Source organism: Neltuma alba, unplaced genomic scaffold (genome assembly GCF_004799145.2).
Source record: "Neltuma alba isolate B1F8T4 unplaced genomic scaffold, ASM479914v2 tig00010903_pilon, whole genome shotgun sequence".
Lineage (NCBI taxonomy): Eukaryota > Viridiplantae > Streptophyta > Magnoliopsida > Fabales > Fabaceae > Neltuma > Neltuma alba.
Genome location: NW_021635686.1, coordinates 1 through 15697, shown reverse-complemented (window position 1 = coordinate 15697; position 15697 = coordinate 1). Strand labels below are relative to the sequence as shown.

Sequence of the window (15697 nt, the reverse complement as noted above, 5' to 3'; positions counted from 1 at the left end):
AGGAAAATGATAAAAAAAATCTCAAAATTACTATATTTTGTAGGAATTTTTGACTTAGGATTATACAATTGTTTTTTTGGTTGTTTTACCAACTGAATTTTGATTTTTCTATCCTCGTCATTAACTTTTTTAATTTTTTAGTAGTCAAATTTAATTTTTTATACTAAAATAATTAATAATTAGTATTAAAAAATAATAAAAAGGTGAATATTAAAAAAATTAAACTGAAATATTCAAAAAGGGGAAAATGGCATTTAAAGACCTTGGAAAATATGAAATTTTGATCTAAGTTCTTGAATTTATATAATTCCTAACAGAGAGTGAAACCATAGAAATTATGAAATCATGGATAATAGACCAAAATACTCTTCGATCCTCCTAAGCTATGTGAGACAAGTATCACTTGTTTTTTGCCATTGGAAGCACTTGGCTTTTCAATCAAATGCTTGAAATATTCCAGGAACTTGGAACCTGAAAAGACCTCTTCTTAATACAAAATTATAAAACCATTTTTAAAATGACAACCATAGTAGAAAAAGAATTGAGTTAGAGCGTTAAAATACTATCATGGTTATAAAGAGTTTATCTTATTTCGAAAACATCCCAAGAGGCTTTGGATACATAAAACACCCATGAGTTTAACAACACGTATAGAACAAAGATTTAGGGCACAGTAACCACCCACAAGCCCAACATAAACATTCATCTCACAAAGACTTAGGACACAAGAAACACAGGGTGCTCAACCCAGCCCACAAGTCATACACATAAGAGCAATACAAACAACAGAGTCTTATGGCCTCCAGCCATTCTAACGGCACTCTATCAAATACAGTCATCCAACAACCCAACAAAGAAAAGTATATGTCAACAAAATCATGGGCCCTAAGATGGCAATATACATAACATTACATGCCCAAACTAAAAGAGGACTACTAGGCTATACTTGCCTATGCCTCTAGTTGCTTCCCTTCGCACTGAGCCAAACTAGATGGCTCTCCTGAAAAGCATTAGTGAATAGTGGGATGAGACATAAAGTCTCAGTAACCAAGCATTAATTTATAATATATACAAGTAGGATGGCAAGTTGGTGAAGTAGTGCTCAAATATAATTTAAGTAATAAATGATATTTTAATAGATACAATCACATGAAAGGAGTATATCTCACCATCCACCACAATTTATACAAAATACACATATGCAACAACATAATGAAATATGTCCTCCCATCACCATACTCCTCCTTATGACTCCTTGACAAAGGACTAGGACTTTCTGTGCTGAGTAACCCGGTCAAAGGTCACCCTACTCACATCAAGCAATAGGCCCCCTCCTGTACCTGCACTACCCAAGAATGGATTGTGGTGTAAGAGGTGTCTACCCAAGAGTTCGTTCTCAATTCCGGGCCAAGGAAAAGGAAGAACTATAAGGGTCTAACAAAAAGGCCAAACACTAAGATCCGTAGTGTAGGCATGCTGCATGGGTTTTAAGAACAATTATCCTCCACATAACAAAATCCCATCCTCCACATATGAACCCCATGCATAGTCACAATATAAATTAAAGATATCATAGTTCTTCAAAGTAAGTTGATATAATTTCAAACAAAGTACAACACATTTTCATTTTATTTAATAACATAGTATTAGTATATTAAATTCAACACCACAAGAAAACATAATTTTCAATAAAACACAACTCAGGCATAATTAAATCAATATACTTCTCACTTCACCAAAATTTGTTATATAAGAAAATATATATTTTATTCACAGGTATACTTTCACAAATTAATTTGAGAAAATAAAAACATAATAAACACCTAACAATCTAAAGCATGTATATAAAATAAATTAACCCCGGTTACCTGTACTCCAATTTGATTTGAGGTAACATACTCTTACAAAATCATCCCTTGTATGCTATGTTTGACTCAGGGGCAACCCACTCTTTTGTGTCCTTTGATTATGTTGAAAAATTAAGACTGTGTATGGACAATTTGTCTTATGTTCTATGTGTGACTACTCTGGCAGGAGCAACCATGAGAATTGTTAAAGTCTGCAAAGGTTTGACCTTTGTATTTAAGGTCGGGAAATGACCATTGACTTGATTTGTTTGCCCCTTCGAGGCATAGATTTTATTGTGGGTATGCATTAGTTGTCAGCTAATAGAGCTACCTTAGATTGCAAGAAGAAGTCTGTTATGTTGCACTCAATCTCGACATCTGTAGACGTACCAGAGGTTCTTGTTTTATTGACAGCAGCTCGAGTAGAGAAATATGTTAAGAAGGGGTGCCAAGCTTTTGTAGTCTTTTTCTTTATGCAAGCTGAAAAGGAAGGGAACATAGACCAAATTGAAGTAGTAAGTGAGTTTCTCGATGTGTTTCCTAAAGAAATATTTGGGTTACCTCCAGTACAAAAGGTGGAGTTGTCTATTGAGTTAGCTCCAGGAACCGAATCTATCTCTAAAGCTCCCTATAGAATGTCACTCTCTGAGTTAGTAGAATTAAAGAAACAGATTGAGGACCTATTGGAAAAAGGTTTTATTAGACCGAGTGTTTCTCCATGGGGTTCACTTGTGTTGTTCAAGAAAAAGAAAGATGGCAGTTTGAGGTTGTGCATAGGTTATTGTTAGTTGAATAAGGTCACAATTAAGAGTAAGTATCCCCTTCCAAGAATTGATGACTTACTTAACCAGCTTATGGGTTCGTTTGTGTTCTCTAAAATTGATTTAAGATCTGGCTATCATCAGTTAAGGGTCAGGGCAGAGTACATTCCCAAGACCGCTTTCAAACTCGTTATGGTCAGTACGAGTTTTTGGTGATGCCTTTTGGATTAACAAATGCTCTAGTAGTGTTTATGGACTATATGAATAGGATCTTCATGGCTTACTTGGATCAATTTGTTGTAGTCTTCATTGATGATACTCGAAGAGCAAAGAGGAGCATCATAAACACCTTCACATTGTATTACAAATATTAAGAGAGAACAAGTTTTATGCCAAATTGAGCAAGTGTAAGTTTTAGTTGAAGGAGGTAAAGTTTTTAGGTCATGTGGTATCTGTCGAAGGTGTGGCCGTGGATTTGAGCAAAGTAGAGGCAGTGTTAAAATGGGAGACTGCCAAGTCTGTGACTGAAGTGAGAAGCTTTGTCGGTTGGCCAGGTATTACTGCCATTTTATTAAAGGCTTTTCTCATATAGCTATGCTATTAGCTAACCTGATAAAGAAGGACAAACCTTTTATATGGACAGAAAAGTGGAAAGCTACATTTCAAGGGTTGAAAACAAAGCTAACCACGGTACCTGTCCTCACTATACCTAAACCATCACGACCATACATAACATACATAAATGCATCTTTGAAAGGTTTGGGCTATATATTGATGCAAGATAACAAGGTGATAGCTTATGCATCCAGACAATTGAGACCTCACGAGGAGAATTAGCCCACCTATGATTTGCATCTAGACAATTGACACTATCTATATGGTGCCCAGTTTGAGATTTTCAGTGACCACAAAAGCTTAAAGTACCCTGGTAGATCAAAAAGAGTTAAATAATCATTAGCGAAGATGGATAGAATTCTTAGCAGATTATGATTTTGAGTTGAAGTATCATCTAGAGAAGGCATATGTGGTGGCTGATGCATTGAGTCAAAAGACAGTGCATGTTTTCTACATGAGTGTGACAGAGTATCACTTGCTGGATGAGCTAACTAAAATACCAGTTATAGGTAAGATAATAGAAACGACTATTACTTTAAATGGAGTACTTGGGGATTTTAACTTCTTTAAAGAGTTGAAGATAGCCCTGATAGAGGATGATGAATTAATGAGGATAAGAGAAGAAGTAGAAAATGGAGCAGTATCAGACTATGACATTAGAGATGAAGGAATCTTAAGGTATAAGAAAAGAATTTGCATTCTAGATAATGAAGAAATGAAAAAGACAATTTTGAAGGAGGTATATAGAACTAAGTACACCATTCACTCTAGAATAACCAAGATGTACCATGATTTGAAGCAAGAGTATTGGTGGCTAGGGATGAGGTGTGATATGACTAATTTTGTACTCAAGTGCTTGACTTGTGAGAAAATCAAAATTGAACACCAAAAGCCACCGGCTTTAATCCAAAACCTAGAAATTTCAATGGACTTCATCATGGGTTTGCCTAGAAATCTAGGGGGTTATGATGCAATCTAGGTCATTGTAGATAGATTGACAAAGTCAGCCCACTTTCTCCCAATCAAGTCTACTTATTCTGTGGAAAAACTTGCTCAATTGTATGTAGATGAGATTGTGAGATTGCATGGGATACCAAAAGATATCATATCAGACTAAGATCCAAGGTTCAACTTGAACTTCTGGAAGGCAATGCAAAGAGCCTTTGGCACAAAGTTGAAGTTCAGTATGGCGTATAATTTCCAGACTGATGGTCAAACTGAGAGGACCATACAAACTCTCGAGGATATGTTGAGGGCTTGTGCCATTGAACATTCGGGTAGTTGGGACTTAGGATTGCCATCCTCCATCAGCAGAATTCACCTACAATAATAGTTATCATATGAGCATCTAGATAGCACCTTATGAAGCATTGTATGGAAAAAAGTGTAGATCAGCACTATGTTAGACTAAATTGAGTGAAAGAACTATTGTTGGCCCCGACATTGTGGATGCAACCACAGAGAAAATTGAATTAATCAAATAAAGGTTGATGACCGCTTAGAGTTTCCAGAAGAGTTACGCAGATCGATGGTGGAGGCCTTTGGAATTTGAAGGGGGTGACCATGTGTTTTTGAAAGTTTCACTAGTGACTGGCATTGGTAGATCCATCAAGGCCAAAAAGCTGACTCCTCGATATCTTGAACCTTATGAGATTTTCGAGCGGATTGGACTGGTTGCTTATCGAATTACTTTACCACTGCATCTCTTTAATGTGCACAATGTCTTTCATGTGTCACAACTCAAGAAGTATCATCTAGATCCATCTTATGTGATTGAGCCTGAGGAGATTGAGTTACAAGAGAATCTTACCTTTTGAGCTAAGCCCGAACGCATCCTAGATGTCAAGGATAAGTAACTTCGAAATAAAATAATCTGGTTACTTAAGGTTTTCTGAAAAGGTATGTTTCCTGGTGATGCCACCTGGGAAACTGAGGAGCGAATGCGGCATGATTTTCCACATTTGTTTTCTTAGGTATGTGTTGATGTGCTGATTGTGTACTATTTTATGTGATGACAGTATGTGTGTCGTGATATTATCTGTTTCTTCAATGTTATTGTGTTGTTATATTTCCTATACGTGTTGCAAATTTTGAGGACAAAATTCTTTTTAGGTGGGGAGAACTATAACATCCTAAATATATCTTAATATAAAAAGAAATTATTATTATTTCAAAAAAAATAAAATAATAATATTTTATTAAAAAAAACAAAGACCCAGCTTTTCCATTGAATTCGGTGAAAAAGCTGGGGGTAATTTAAGAAGAAGGAAGAAAATGGGGTGGTCCATTTAAGAAAAAGAAGAAAATGGGGGAGGTTAGTAAATGAAGAAGGAAAAATGGGATGAGATGGTTGAGGGAGATGGATAATAAAAGGAGGGAGTGTTATGCAGAGAAGAGAAAGAGAGAGTGAGAGGCGTAGAAAGAGAAATCAAGAGAAAAGCAGAGAAGTGTTAACATTATGAAGAATAATACAAGTTTTGAGGATCATTTAGGTATATAAAAACACTTCTTTCTATTAAATTTTCTTTATAAATATTTTCTATATATTTAGAGCTTTATATAAGTAGTATCATTATAATGTTTAGAGAAAATTTTGTGATTTTGATATGGAATAAGTATTGAGTTTTGAAATTTTGACTATAGAAATTCAAAGATACATTATTAAGAAATTTTAACTGGTTTAGATTTGTCTATTTGTTACTTTTGATATTTAAAATCAAATTTATTTTGTTGAAAAATCTATCATTTATGATATACAATATATTTGTACCAATTAAAATTAAGTCAAATAATTTGTTTAGATTGTTTGATATATTATTGAAATTTTAATCAGTTTATATTTATTCATTGATTGTTTTGAAAATTTTAAACTAAGATTTTAGTTGAAAAATATATTATTCAAGACATATAGAATGTTTTTACTGATTAAATTTAAATTAAATAACTTATCTGTGTTATTTAATATATTATTCAGATTTTAATCAGTTTAAAAATGTAAAATAGGTTAAGGATATATTATTAGAAAAATTTTGAAGCTGAAAACTTAAATTATAAATTGAGATTTTTACAATGTTAGATAAAAAGAATATTTTTATAAATATATATAATTTGAATGAGTTATTTGGGTAGGGGAAAAATGTTATGTGAAGTAAGAATTTTTGAGTAGTAAATATATGTACAAATTAATAATAATAATAAATCCTATGCAATTTAAGTTATTTATTTGTATGTATATTAAATTATATCTACATTATTTGTAGATTATCTTGTACTTCGGAGTTTGTAATTTATGCTCTCATTTCTCAAGCTATGAGGTTAAGCTTAGGGTAGAGGTAACCAGGGTTAATTTATTTTATATACATGCTTTGAATTGTAAGGTGTTTATTATGTTTATATTTTCCCAAATTAATTTGTGAAAGTATGCCTATGAATAAAATATATATTTCCTTATATAACAAATTTTGGTGAAGTGGGAAGTATGTTGTTTTAATTATGCCTGAGTAGTGTTTTATTGAAAATTATGTTTTCTTGCGGTGTTGAATTTAATATACTAATATTATGTTATTAAATAAAATGAAAATGTGTTGTATTTTGTTTGAAATTATATCATCTTACTTTGAAGAACTATGATATTTTTAATTTATATTGTGACTATGCATGGGGTTCATATGTGGAGGATGGGATTTTGTTATGTGAAGGATAATTGTTCTTGAAGCTCGCGCAGCATGCCTGCACTACGGATCCTAGTATTGGCTTTTTTGTTAGACCTATGTAGTTCTTCCTTTTCCTTGGTTTAAAATTGAGAACGAACTCTTGGATAGACATCTCTTACACCTCTTACACCATAATCCATTTTTGGGTAGTGTAAGCACAGGAGGGGCACCCGCTCCTTATGTGACTGAGGTGACCTTTGGTCGGGTTACTTAGCACAGAAAGCCCTGGTCCTTGTCAAGGAGTCATAAGGAGGAGTATGGTGATGGGAGGACATATTTCATTATGTTGTTGCATATGTGTATTTTGTATGAATTATGGTGGATGGTGAAATGTATTCTGTTCATGTGATTGTATCTATTAAAATATCATTTATTACTTAAATTATATTTGAGCACTACTTCACCAACTTGTCATCCTACTTGTATATATGTCATAAATGACAGAACTTTCAACAAAATAAATTTGATTTTAAATATCAAAAGTAACAAATAGACAAATCTAAAATGATTAGAATTTCTTAATAATGTATTTTTGAATTTCTACGATCAAATATGGTCAAAACTCAATACTTATTCCATATCAAAATCACAAAATTTTCTCTAAACATTATAATGATACTACTAATATAAAGCTCTAAATATATAGAAAATATTCATAAAAAAATTTAATAGAAAGAAGTGTTTTTATATACCTAAATGATTCCTAAAGTTTGAATTATTCTTCAGAATGCTTACATTTCTCTGCTTTTCTCTCGATTTCTCTTTTTGTGCCTCTCACTCTCTCTTTCTCTTCTTTGCATAACACTCCCTCCTTTTATTATCCATCCCCCTCAACCATCTCATCCCATTTTTCCTTCTTCATTTACTTACCTCCCCCATTTTCTTCTTCTTCTTAAATGCACCACCCCCATTTTCTTCCTTCTTCTTAAATTACCTCTAGCTTTTTTCCATCAGTGGAAAAGCTGGGTCTTTTTTTTTTTTATAAAAATTATTATTTTATAATAATAAAATATTATTAGTTTATTTTATTTTGTGAAATAATAATAATTTCTTTTTATATTAAGATATATTTAGGATGTTACAAAACCCACATGAGACAAATGACCTTTCGCAGCAAGACCATATTGGAAATCATAGGGTGCTCCAAACAGAGTTTCACCCTCCACATATACAACCTCTTCAAGCGAATCCACCAATGGTGCCTTGTAGGCCAAAGCATGTTACAGTCACAATATGCCTCAGAAGTTGAAGACGATACTCGATTGCAAAACATCGACTCACTTGAGATGAGGGTCAAGATAAAGAAGCGATCGTGTTGAACCAAATTGAGGGACCCGAGTTCGAACCCCATGGGCATTAAAACAACCTTCAAGATGTGGTTCAAAGTGAAGCGTCATGCGCTGAGCGAAGAGCGAGGTGAAGGGAGGAAGGAGAATATAGGGGTCGAACCACATTCTGAGCCAACCATCATGGTCCTTGACAAGTGGGTACCCTTGGTCACAGAGGAGGCTCGTGGTTTTGTAATCACCGTGAGCCTGGGAAAACTGAGGATGAGGAAGGTGAAGAGTGTTATTATGATGACTACGGTGAGGAGTTTGTTAGTATGGCAGTACACCCAAGAAGAAGAGGGTGAATTGGGTTGTAATAAGATTTCTAACTTTAAATCAACAAGAAAAGAGATTGAGCACTAAGAATATCACCAAAAGAGGAAGAAGGGAGTCAAAAAAGCACACAATAGTTTATACTAGTTTGGTTTCAACTACTTGACCTACGTCCAGTTTCAGAGCCTATGAATGTTTCGTTATAACTCAAGATTTGTAACAAGCTCTTGGCACCATAGTATAGCAATTGATGACTCTCAATTGCTCCCTCTTAGTTCCCATAAGGTTACAACCCACTCAAGATTCCCACAACCTTGAGCAACTTATAGATGAGTATTGAATGTTTAAATCTATCTGTCTCACAGAATAATAAATGAACACTGAAGCACAATTGATGAACTTAATGAAATAGAGTAATAAGCAGTAGATTTGAGACCGTAATTGTTCGTTTCCTTCTCCTGTTGTTTCATTGAATGCTTCGTCTATTTATAGTTTTTATAGTTGAGCTTCATTAACTATTCGTTAGACTTGAGATGAAGTTACCATTGTAGAAGTAGTTGGAGACGTTAGTGGCTTGTGAAGATTGCGTTAGCATTTAATGCTGTTAGAGTCCTTTGCTTTTTCAATGTCATTTTTCCATTAAAACTTTTAACCTTCAATCATCTTTTGAAACGTCTTTGCTTGTATTATTTGTGAGCTTGAGATACTCAAAGAAAGAAGTGTGAGATAGTTATATAACAATTGTAAATGAGAAGTAAAATGAAATTAAATAAGTTCATCTTCAAAAAGGTTAGAGAATATTTGATATGTTCTTCGAGAGATAGCTTTCTTAAAGATGTATTTGAGAAATTTTATGGGATGAGATATTTAGGAAATGTTATTTTCTTGAATGTATTATTGAGAAAGTTCTTTTGTCCCCAAAACTTTAAATTTAAATTCTTGAGCATATTTTCTATAAAGTCCTTGTAAACACATTATATGGATGTTTTGGTAAGAAATCTTTAGTTGATAGAAAGAGTTTCTTGAATATGTATTTAAGAAAATTGTTCAGAGTAGTTTAACAAAAAATAGAAAGCTTCTTGAATATGTATTTGAAAATACTAATTTTTGAATATGCATTCGACAAAACCAATTCTTGAATATATATTTGAGAAAACCAATTCTTGAATATATATTTGAGAAAACTATTTAAGGATTTGTGAGTTCTTCTGATAAGATGTTGTAAAATGAAGCAAGTTTCTTGAATACGTATTCAAAAAGTCCAATTCTCGGCCATGTATTAGAGAAAGCTATTCAAAAAAAAAAAGTTTAACAAAACATAGAAAACTTCTCAAATATATATTCGAGAAGATTAATTCTCAAATACATAATAGGAAAAACTAATCAACGAAGATTCCTACACCATAGTTTTGGTTTTGCCAGAAATTATAAATCTAGAAAATGAATTTATCATAATCAAAACATAAATTTTAGTAGATTTTGTTTTTGCAAATGATAGTGAAGAGTATTATTATGAAGGTAAGGATAATAGTGATGAAGAAGAATATTTTGTTGAGAGTTGTTATACTAGCAATGAAGAATATTTTGTTTGTATTGCAAAAATATTTGTTGTCATGGCCATGCTAGTTTTGGTTATTGGTCATAAGAATATTGGTATTTCCAATGTAAGTGTTGATATTGATACTATGTTCATATGATGATGTGAAAATTAGATGGCGTTGTGGCAATGCTAGTATTTTGTTAATAGCTATAACAACATTGTTACCATTTGACAGTCGTTAATAGTTATATATTGATAACAATGTTAATGTGTAACATGTTATTAATCTCTACTTTAGTCATTTTACATTCAAACTTGTTATTATCAGATGAATTATAAAAATAATATCATTGTTATACTAAAATTTTTTTATTAATATTCTCAACTTTAAACTTGTGTTTTAACCATCAAGAATTATTATTCCATCTAAATTGTATTCTTTGTGTGAAAAAAAGGGAAAAATCAGTGATGAAAACGTCCAGTGGAGGGCATTTTTATCGGCTCAAAATTTTTTAATTTCAATCAAGGATATCGTTTCCTTCTAATTACCAAAATTTGTTGTCCTTAATTATAATTAATGTTGTTCGAAGACATTTAAATATCATTACCTCTAATTTTAATTATAAGATCTTGTTTGTAAACTATAAATTCCGGAAATAGTATTTGATTATGGTGCAAACCTAAAAGGCCGAGAAGGACTTAAAAATGCCCAACCCAAGAGGTGGATTTAGCACAAGGGAGTCCAATGGCAAGAGGGAGGCGTTTTATCTTAAAAGAATCTAATTGGACTATATTTCAATGGATTACAGGCCCACGGCAATTATGAACACATGGAAGGAGAAACTTGGGCCTGAGTCTTCATTGATTGGGCCGAACTTCATGCTGTAATGAGCTGACGGGTTGAGAATGTGATGCTCGCAAAATTGTTCCATAGGTGTAGTCTAAGTAGGAAGCCCAAATTCAAGATTTCTTGCAAGAAACTTCAGGCACAGGGAATGATAATTCACATATTTAAGATTTAAACTATCAATGGTCATTGAGTTTAGTAGAATAGGTTATTCTCCTATAACATAGTGAACTGAGATTCATATCCCTGATGGGAGATGTGTCCAAATTTAATATCTGACGGTACGTCAATCAGGATTGCATTAAATAGGAGGATATTTGTGCATAACAAAAAAGAAAAAAGAAAGGAGAATTAATAAGCTTAGTGAAAAGTCTTGATTAATGTCATATTTAAGGGGTGTTTGGCATACCATGTAAGCACTTAAATCGAGTCAAAACTCTTTCCACATACTTACCTAGAAATCTATAAAATTACTTTGAAAAAGCTCATCCAAACCCCATAATTTAGGAGTAAATTTTTTTTTTTCTATATGTACATATCGTTTCTTTAAATAAGGCGTTCTTCGTCAATGATGTTTTTATGAAGATCAATTTTTGATTTAATTATATAAGTAGGATACTTTAAAGTTTATGCAATAATTTTCGTGTCTTTTACGTAGTAAATGGTGCCTCCCAAGAATTAAACTAAAATGCAATCCAACAACATTTACTAATTGGCATTTTTAATACTCATCTTATGATGAAACCAATTTGCAACAGTCATCAAAATCATCAAATTTTCAATATTTCATATCACAATCAATAATTAAAAATTTAAAAATAAAATGTCCATGCAGAATCAGAATCAGTTTTTCAATATTTAAGATGGTATTTCAACAATATGCCATAAAGGGCAAGATTGGAGTAAAGAACAAGATTAAAGCAAGTAGACATTACCAACAAAGAGTAAATTAGTGATGAAATTGAGTGACAAAATTTCTGTCACTAATCAAAAATAATGACAAAATTTAATTAGCAATGGAATTTTTTTGGTCGCTAATTTCACTGTCACTAATTATTTAGTGATAGAATTCAAAATTAATTGGTGACAGATTACTAACGGATTAGTGATGAAAATTGGCGATGGAAATTTTTTGTCAGTAATTCGTTACCAATTAGTGATAGATATCTGAAAAAAATTCTTTCACAAAATAATGACGGATTTGTAATGAAAATTCTGTCGCAAATTAGTGATGGAATTTTCGTCACTCATTGTTTGCTAAATTTTTTTGTTATGTAAATTTAAAATACCATGTGACAATCACCACCTCATCACCAACTGCCACCTTGCCACCTCCTCTCTCTCCCATTCCGCCATGTCATTTTCTCGTCCACGTCATCGCCACATATCCATTATTATGAGCTGCTACATCATCATTTGTCCATGTCATCGCCACGTCACAAATTAAGCAAATTTTGTGAAGGAGTGGTGATTTGAACCCAAGACATCTTGCATGCATTTTGAAGGCACTTTTGCCAATTGAGTTGTAAAACACCTACAAATTTTTATGCAAAAATAAATAAATATATAATATTTCTGATGACAAATACAAATGTATATAATAATATTACATAAGTCAATGTATTAATTATTTATTTCAATTTATTTTTTTGTATGTTATTAAAGTATAACTAATTATTAATATTTTTATTCTAATATTTAATAAAACAATAAGTATATTATATTTTTTATTTATATAACATGTTTTTGAAAAATTATTACATATCACATTTTATTTTAATAATAAATATTAAAAAATAATTGTTCTATTTTTATATTGTCATTTTTTTTGTAATGGATTAGTGATGAAAGAGCAACAAAAATGAGTGATAGAATTTCTCCGTCACTGATTTTGTCACAAAATATTTTGTGTTGGGAGTTAGTGATGGACTAGTCCCGAAAATTAGTAACGGAAGTAATAGAATTTAGTAATAGAATAAAGTTATATCACTAATCTATCGCTAATTTAGTAATAAAATTTTTTCGTCATTAAATTTTGTTGCTAATTTTAGCAACAAAATTTATTTCTAATTAGTGTGGTGACAAGAATCGTTAGTGTGAACATGTCTTTATCTGAGCAAATGAAGTGATGAGGAGGCACGAAGTGAAAAGTTGGCGTTATTTAGAAATTTTTGAAGGCTTGTTTATGTTGATTACTATTTAACGCTGGGCGTAAAGAGCCTAAATAAATTTACCTTCATTTTTTTAAATTCAAAATAATCTTTCTACATTATATTTTAAGCTAATCACGGTAGAATATCCTATGACGGTCCACGTTAGTTAGACTTGAAATCGATATAGATTGGCTAGTAACTTTTTAAATTAATTACAAAATTACAACTGCTTTTTTAAATTAGTTTTAAAGATAGATTAGCATACTAGTTACAATTTTTTGTAGTTGTGTTAGTGTTTTTCTTACTTATAATCTTAATATCAAAGCGTTCTATGTTACTTCAGCAATGCAGTGCTTGGTACCCGAACATTGGCGTGGGGTTTCTCCCCCCCCCCCCCCCCGCCCCCAAAAAAAATCCTCAAAAAACCGACCCCCCGGGGGGGGGGGGGGTTGCCTTTTTTTTTATTTTAAGGAAAGTGAAGTACCTATGTGGCTATACCGAAGAGATTAATAACTATGGCTATAGATTAATAAATATTTACATAAAAAAGACGATAAAAAGGGACATATTGCTTACTGTTATTGCTAATTTGGTATAGTTTTGGTCTTTGGCCATTAATTTACTTTATTGTAGTCATTTAGTTGATTTATTGTTTTTTTAAAAACAAATTAGAAGACCCGGATAAATAAGACGAGAAAAGAAATGACTATGAGTATATATGGCTTTTGCATGGATTAACTAAAAGGCCTTGCGCACTTTATAGGAAGTGTACCAAATCCTCTACTAATATTTTTATTAAATTGAATTTAGTTTTTCCTTTGTTAACGTTTGCGATGGAAAAATTAGAAGTATAGTTTCTTATGCAAGGTCTTGTAGTTACGTTTATATCACTAGTCTCTAACTATACATTGTTTGCTTAGTTTATTAATATTGAATAATATCGAGAAATATGTTGACCAACATTATTAACAAAACAAATTATGACATTGAAAGTTTAAATGTCGACAAAATATTCTCAAATGCTATAACATTAAGTTTAATTTTCTAATGAGATAATGATTAGCACAAAAAAATTATCATTTGAGACTAATAATATTATGATTAAAAGACTGGAAAGATACAGTATATAATAAATGGATCAATGAAACTTCATGTAAAATTAGATGAGTAAAAATGTATGTTACTTTTTCTATATGATAGTTGGGTTCAAAGACGCAAATTCGAGCAATTCATGGTTACTCTCCATCAACTTCATATCTTGTTCAGTCAAAGTTACCCATCCTTCTATTCCTTTTCCATCACTCGTATCCATTAGAATAATAGAATTGTTTATCTTCAAAGAAGGAATACTCGCCCACTTGGGCTTTCCCCACCCAAAATCTGCTTCATAAAACTCAAAATGACACCAACTCGTGCACATATAGAAATCTATGTCCTCTTTGTATGCCAAATCTATATCCTTCAATCCCTCACTTAATATTGAGGAAGCATTATTTTTATCTTCAAGTTTTGGAGCACGTTCCTTTGAAAATAGTTCAAGAGCTTTCCTTAAGTGAACCACCAATGTCTGTAAGTCCATATCTGTACTACCCTGCTCTCTTCCATCTCTGCTACGAAGTTACTCAAGCAATTTCCCAGAGAGGTCTCAGGCAAAGGTGGGTTTGTCCTTTTACGAATATTTATTACTTGGCCTACCTTGGAGGGTCTTTTGGTTATTCCTAGGTTCGTTCTTGATGCCATTGTAGCACATTTCCATATTAGTGCTAATATGGCCTCCACCCGAGTTGGTTGCTCCACCAGTTGCTTGAAGATTTGGCCTTCAGTTTGTAATCTCGGAGGATTCAAACACGAATCTACACCCAGTTCAATTTTCTCAGTTAGAAATTTTTTTTTTTTTGGTTTGCTTAGACATCCTGAACTTATCAATTGAGTAGAGAAGATAAATAGTTGTGAAGGTTAGTTTTTTTTTTAGTTATCTCTAATGAAACCTTTTCGGAAATCCTATGCTCAAAAGTATGTACTTCTATCATTTTATCTTTAAATTATTACTCATTTGGATCCTAAATATAAAAGCTAGATAATTAATTTAGAAAATGAAAAAAATGACTAGGTTAGTTATTTATAATATATATGAGTTGGTTTTCTTAAAGTAGTTTCTTTTCAATTATTCGTATTGGGAAACTACTTCATTGATGAAAAACCTCCTGGATTTATGCAATCAACAAGGAATTAAGTTTATTAAAAAATTATAAATTTTAAAAAATAAAGTGGAATGAAATTTTATATTATGATAAAAAACAAATTCATCTGTTAACTTTTACATTTAGGATTAGAGGGAGTAGTTAGTTGACATAAAGATCAAACCCAAAATTTTACTTGACAAATACATTTGCACACATGTAAATTATACTCCTCCAGTCCTAAATAAGACTCATGTTAAAGTGTAAATTACACTACAAAATGGGTCTTATATTTAAGACTGGAGGAGTATTTACTACATAGTTAATCTAATACTAAAGTTATATTTCTTGGCCATGTCAAACCGAACCAAACAAATTATAATTCTCGGGGGTTCAAATTTTCTAATTCAGATATGAACTTTTTCAACAAAACCTCAAGG

General features: G+C 32.1%; 1 protein-coding gene across 1 annotated transcript; it reads right to left on the bottom strand.

The window, feature by feature from the left end:
- Window positions 1-14266: 14266 nt before the first annotated feature.
- On the bottom strand, window positions 14267-14656 carry LOC114759842 (BAHD acyltransferase At5g47980-like). Its single transcript, XM_028949078.1, has one exon. It carries the CDS (start codon window positions 14654-14656, stop codon window positions 14267-14269), a length of 390 nt encoding a protein of 129 aa, XP_028804911.1.
- Between the last annotated feature and the right edge of the window lie 1041 nt (window positions 14657-15697).

Excerpts from the sequence above, each read along its gene's own strand:
- LOC114759842 (XM_028949078.1), bottom strand. The coding sequence starts at position 14,656 with ATGGACTTACAGACATTGGTGGTTCACTTAAGGAAAGCTCTTGAACTA.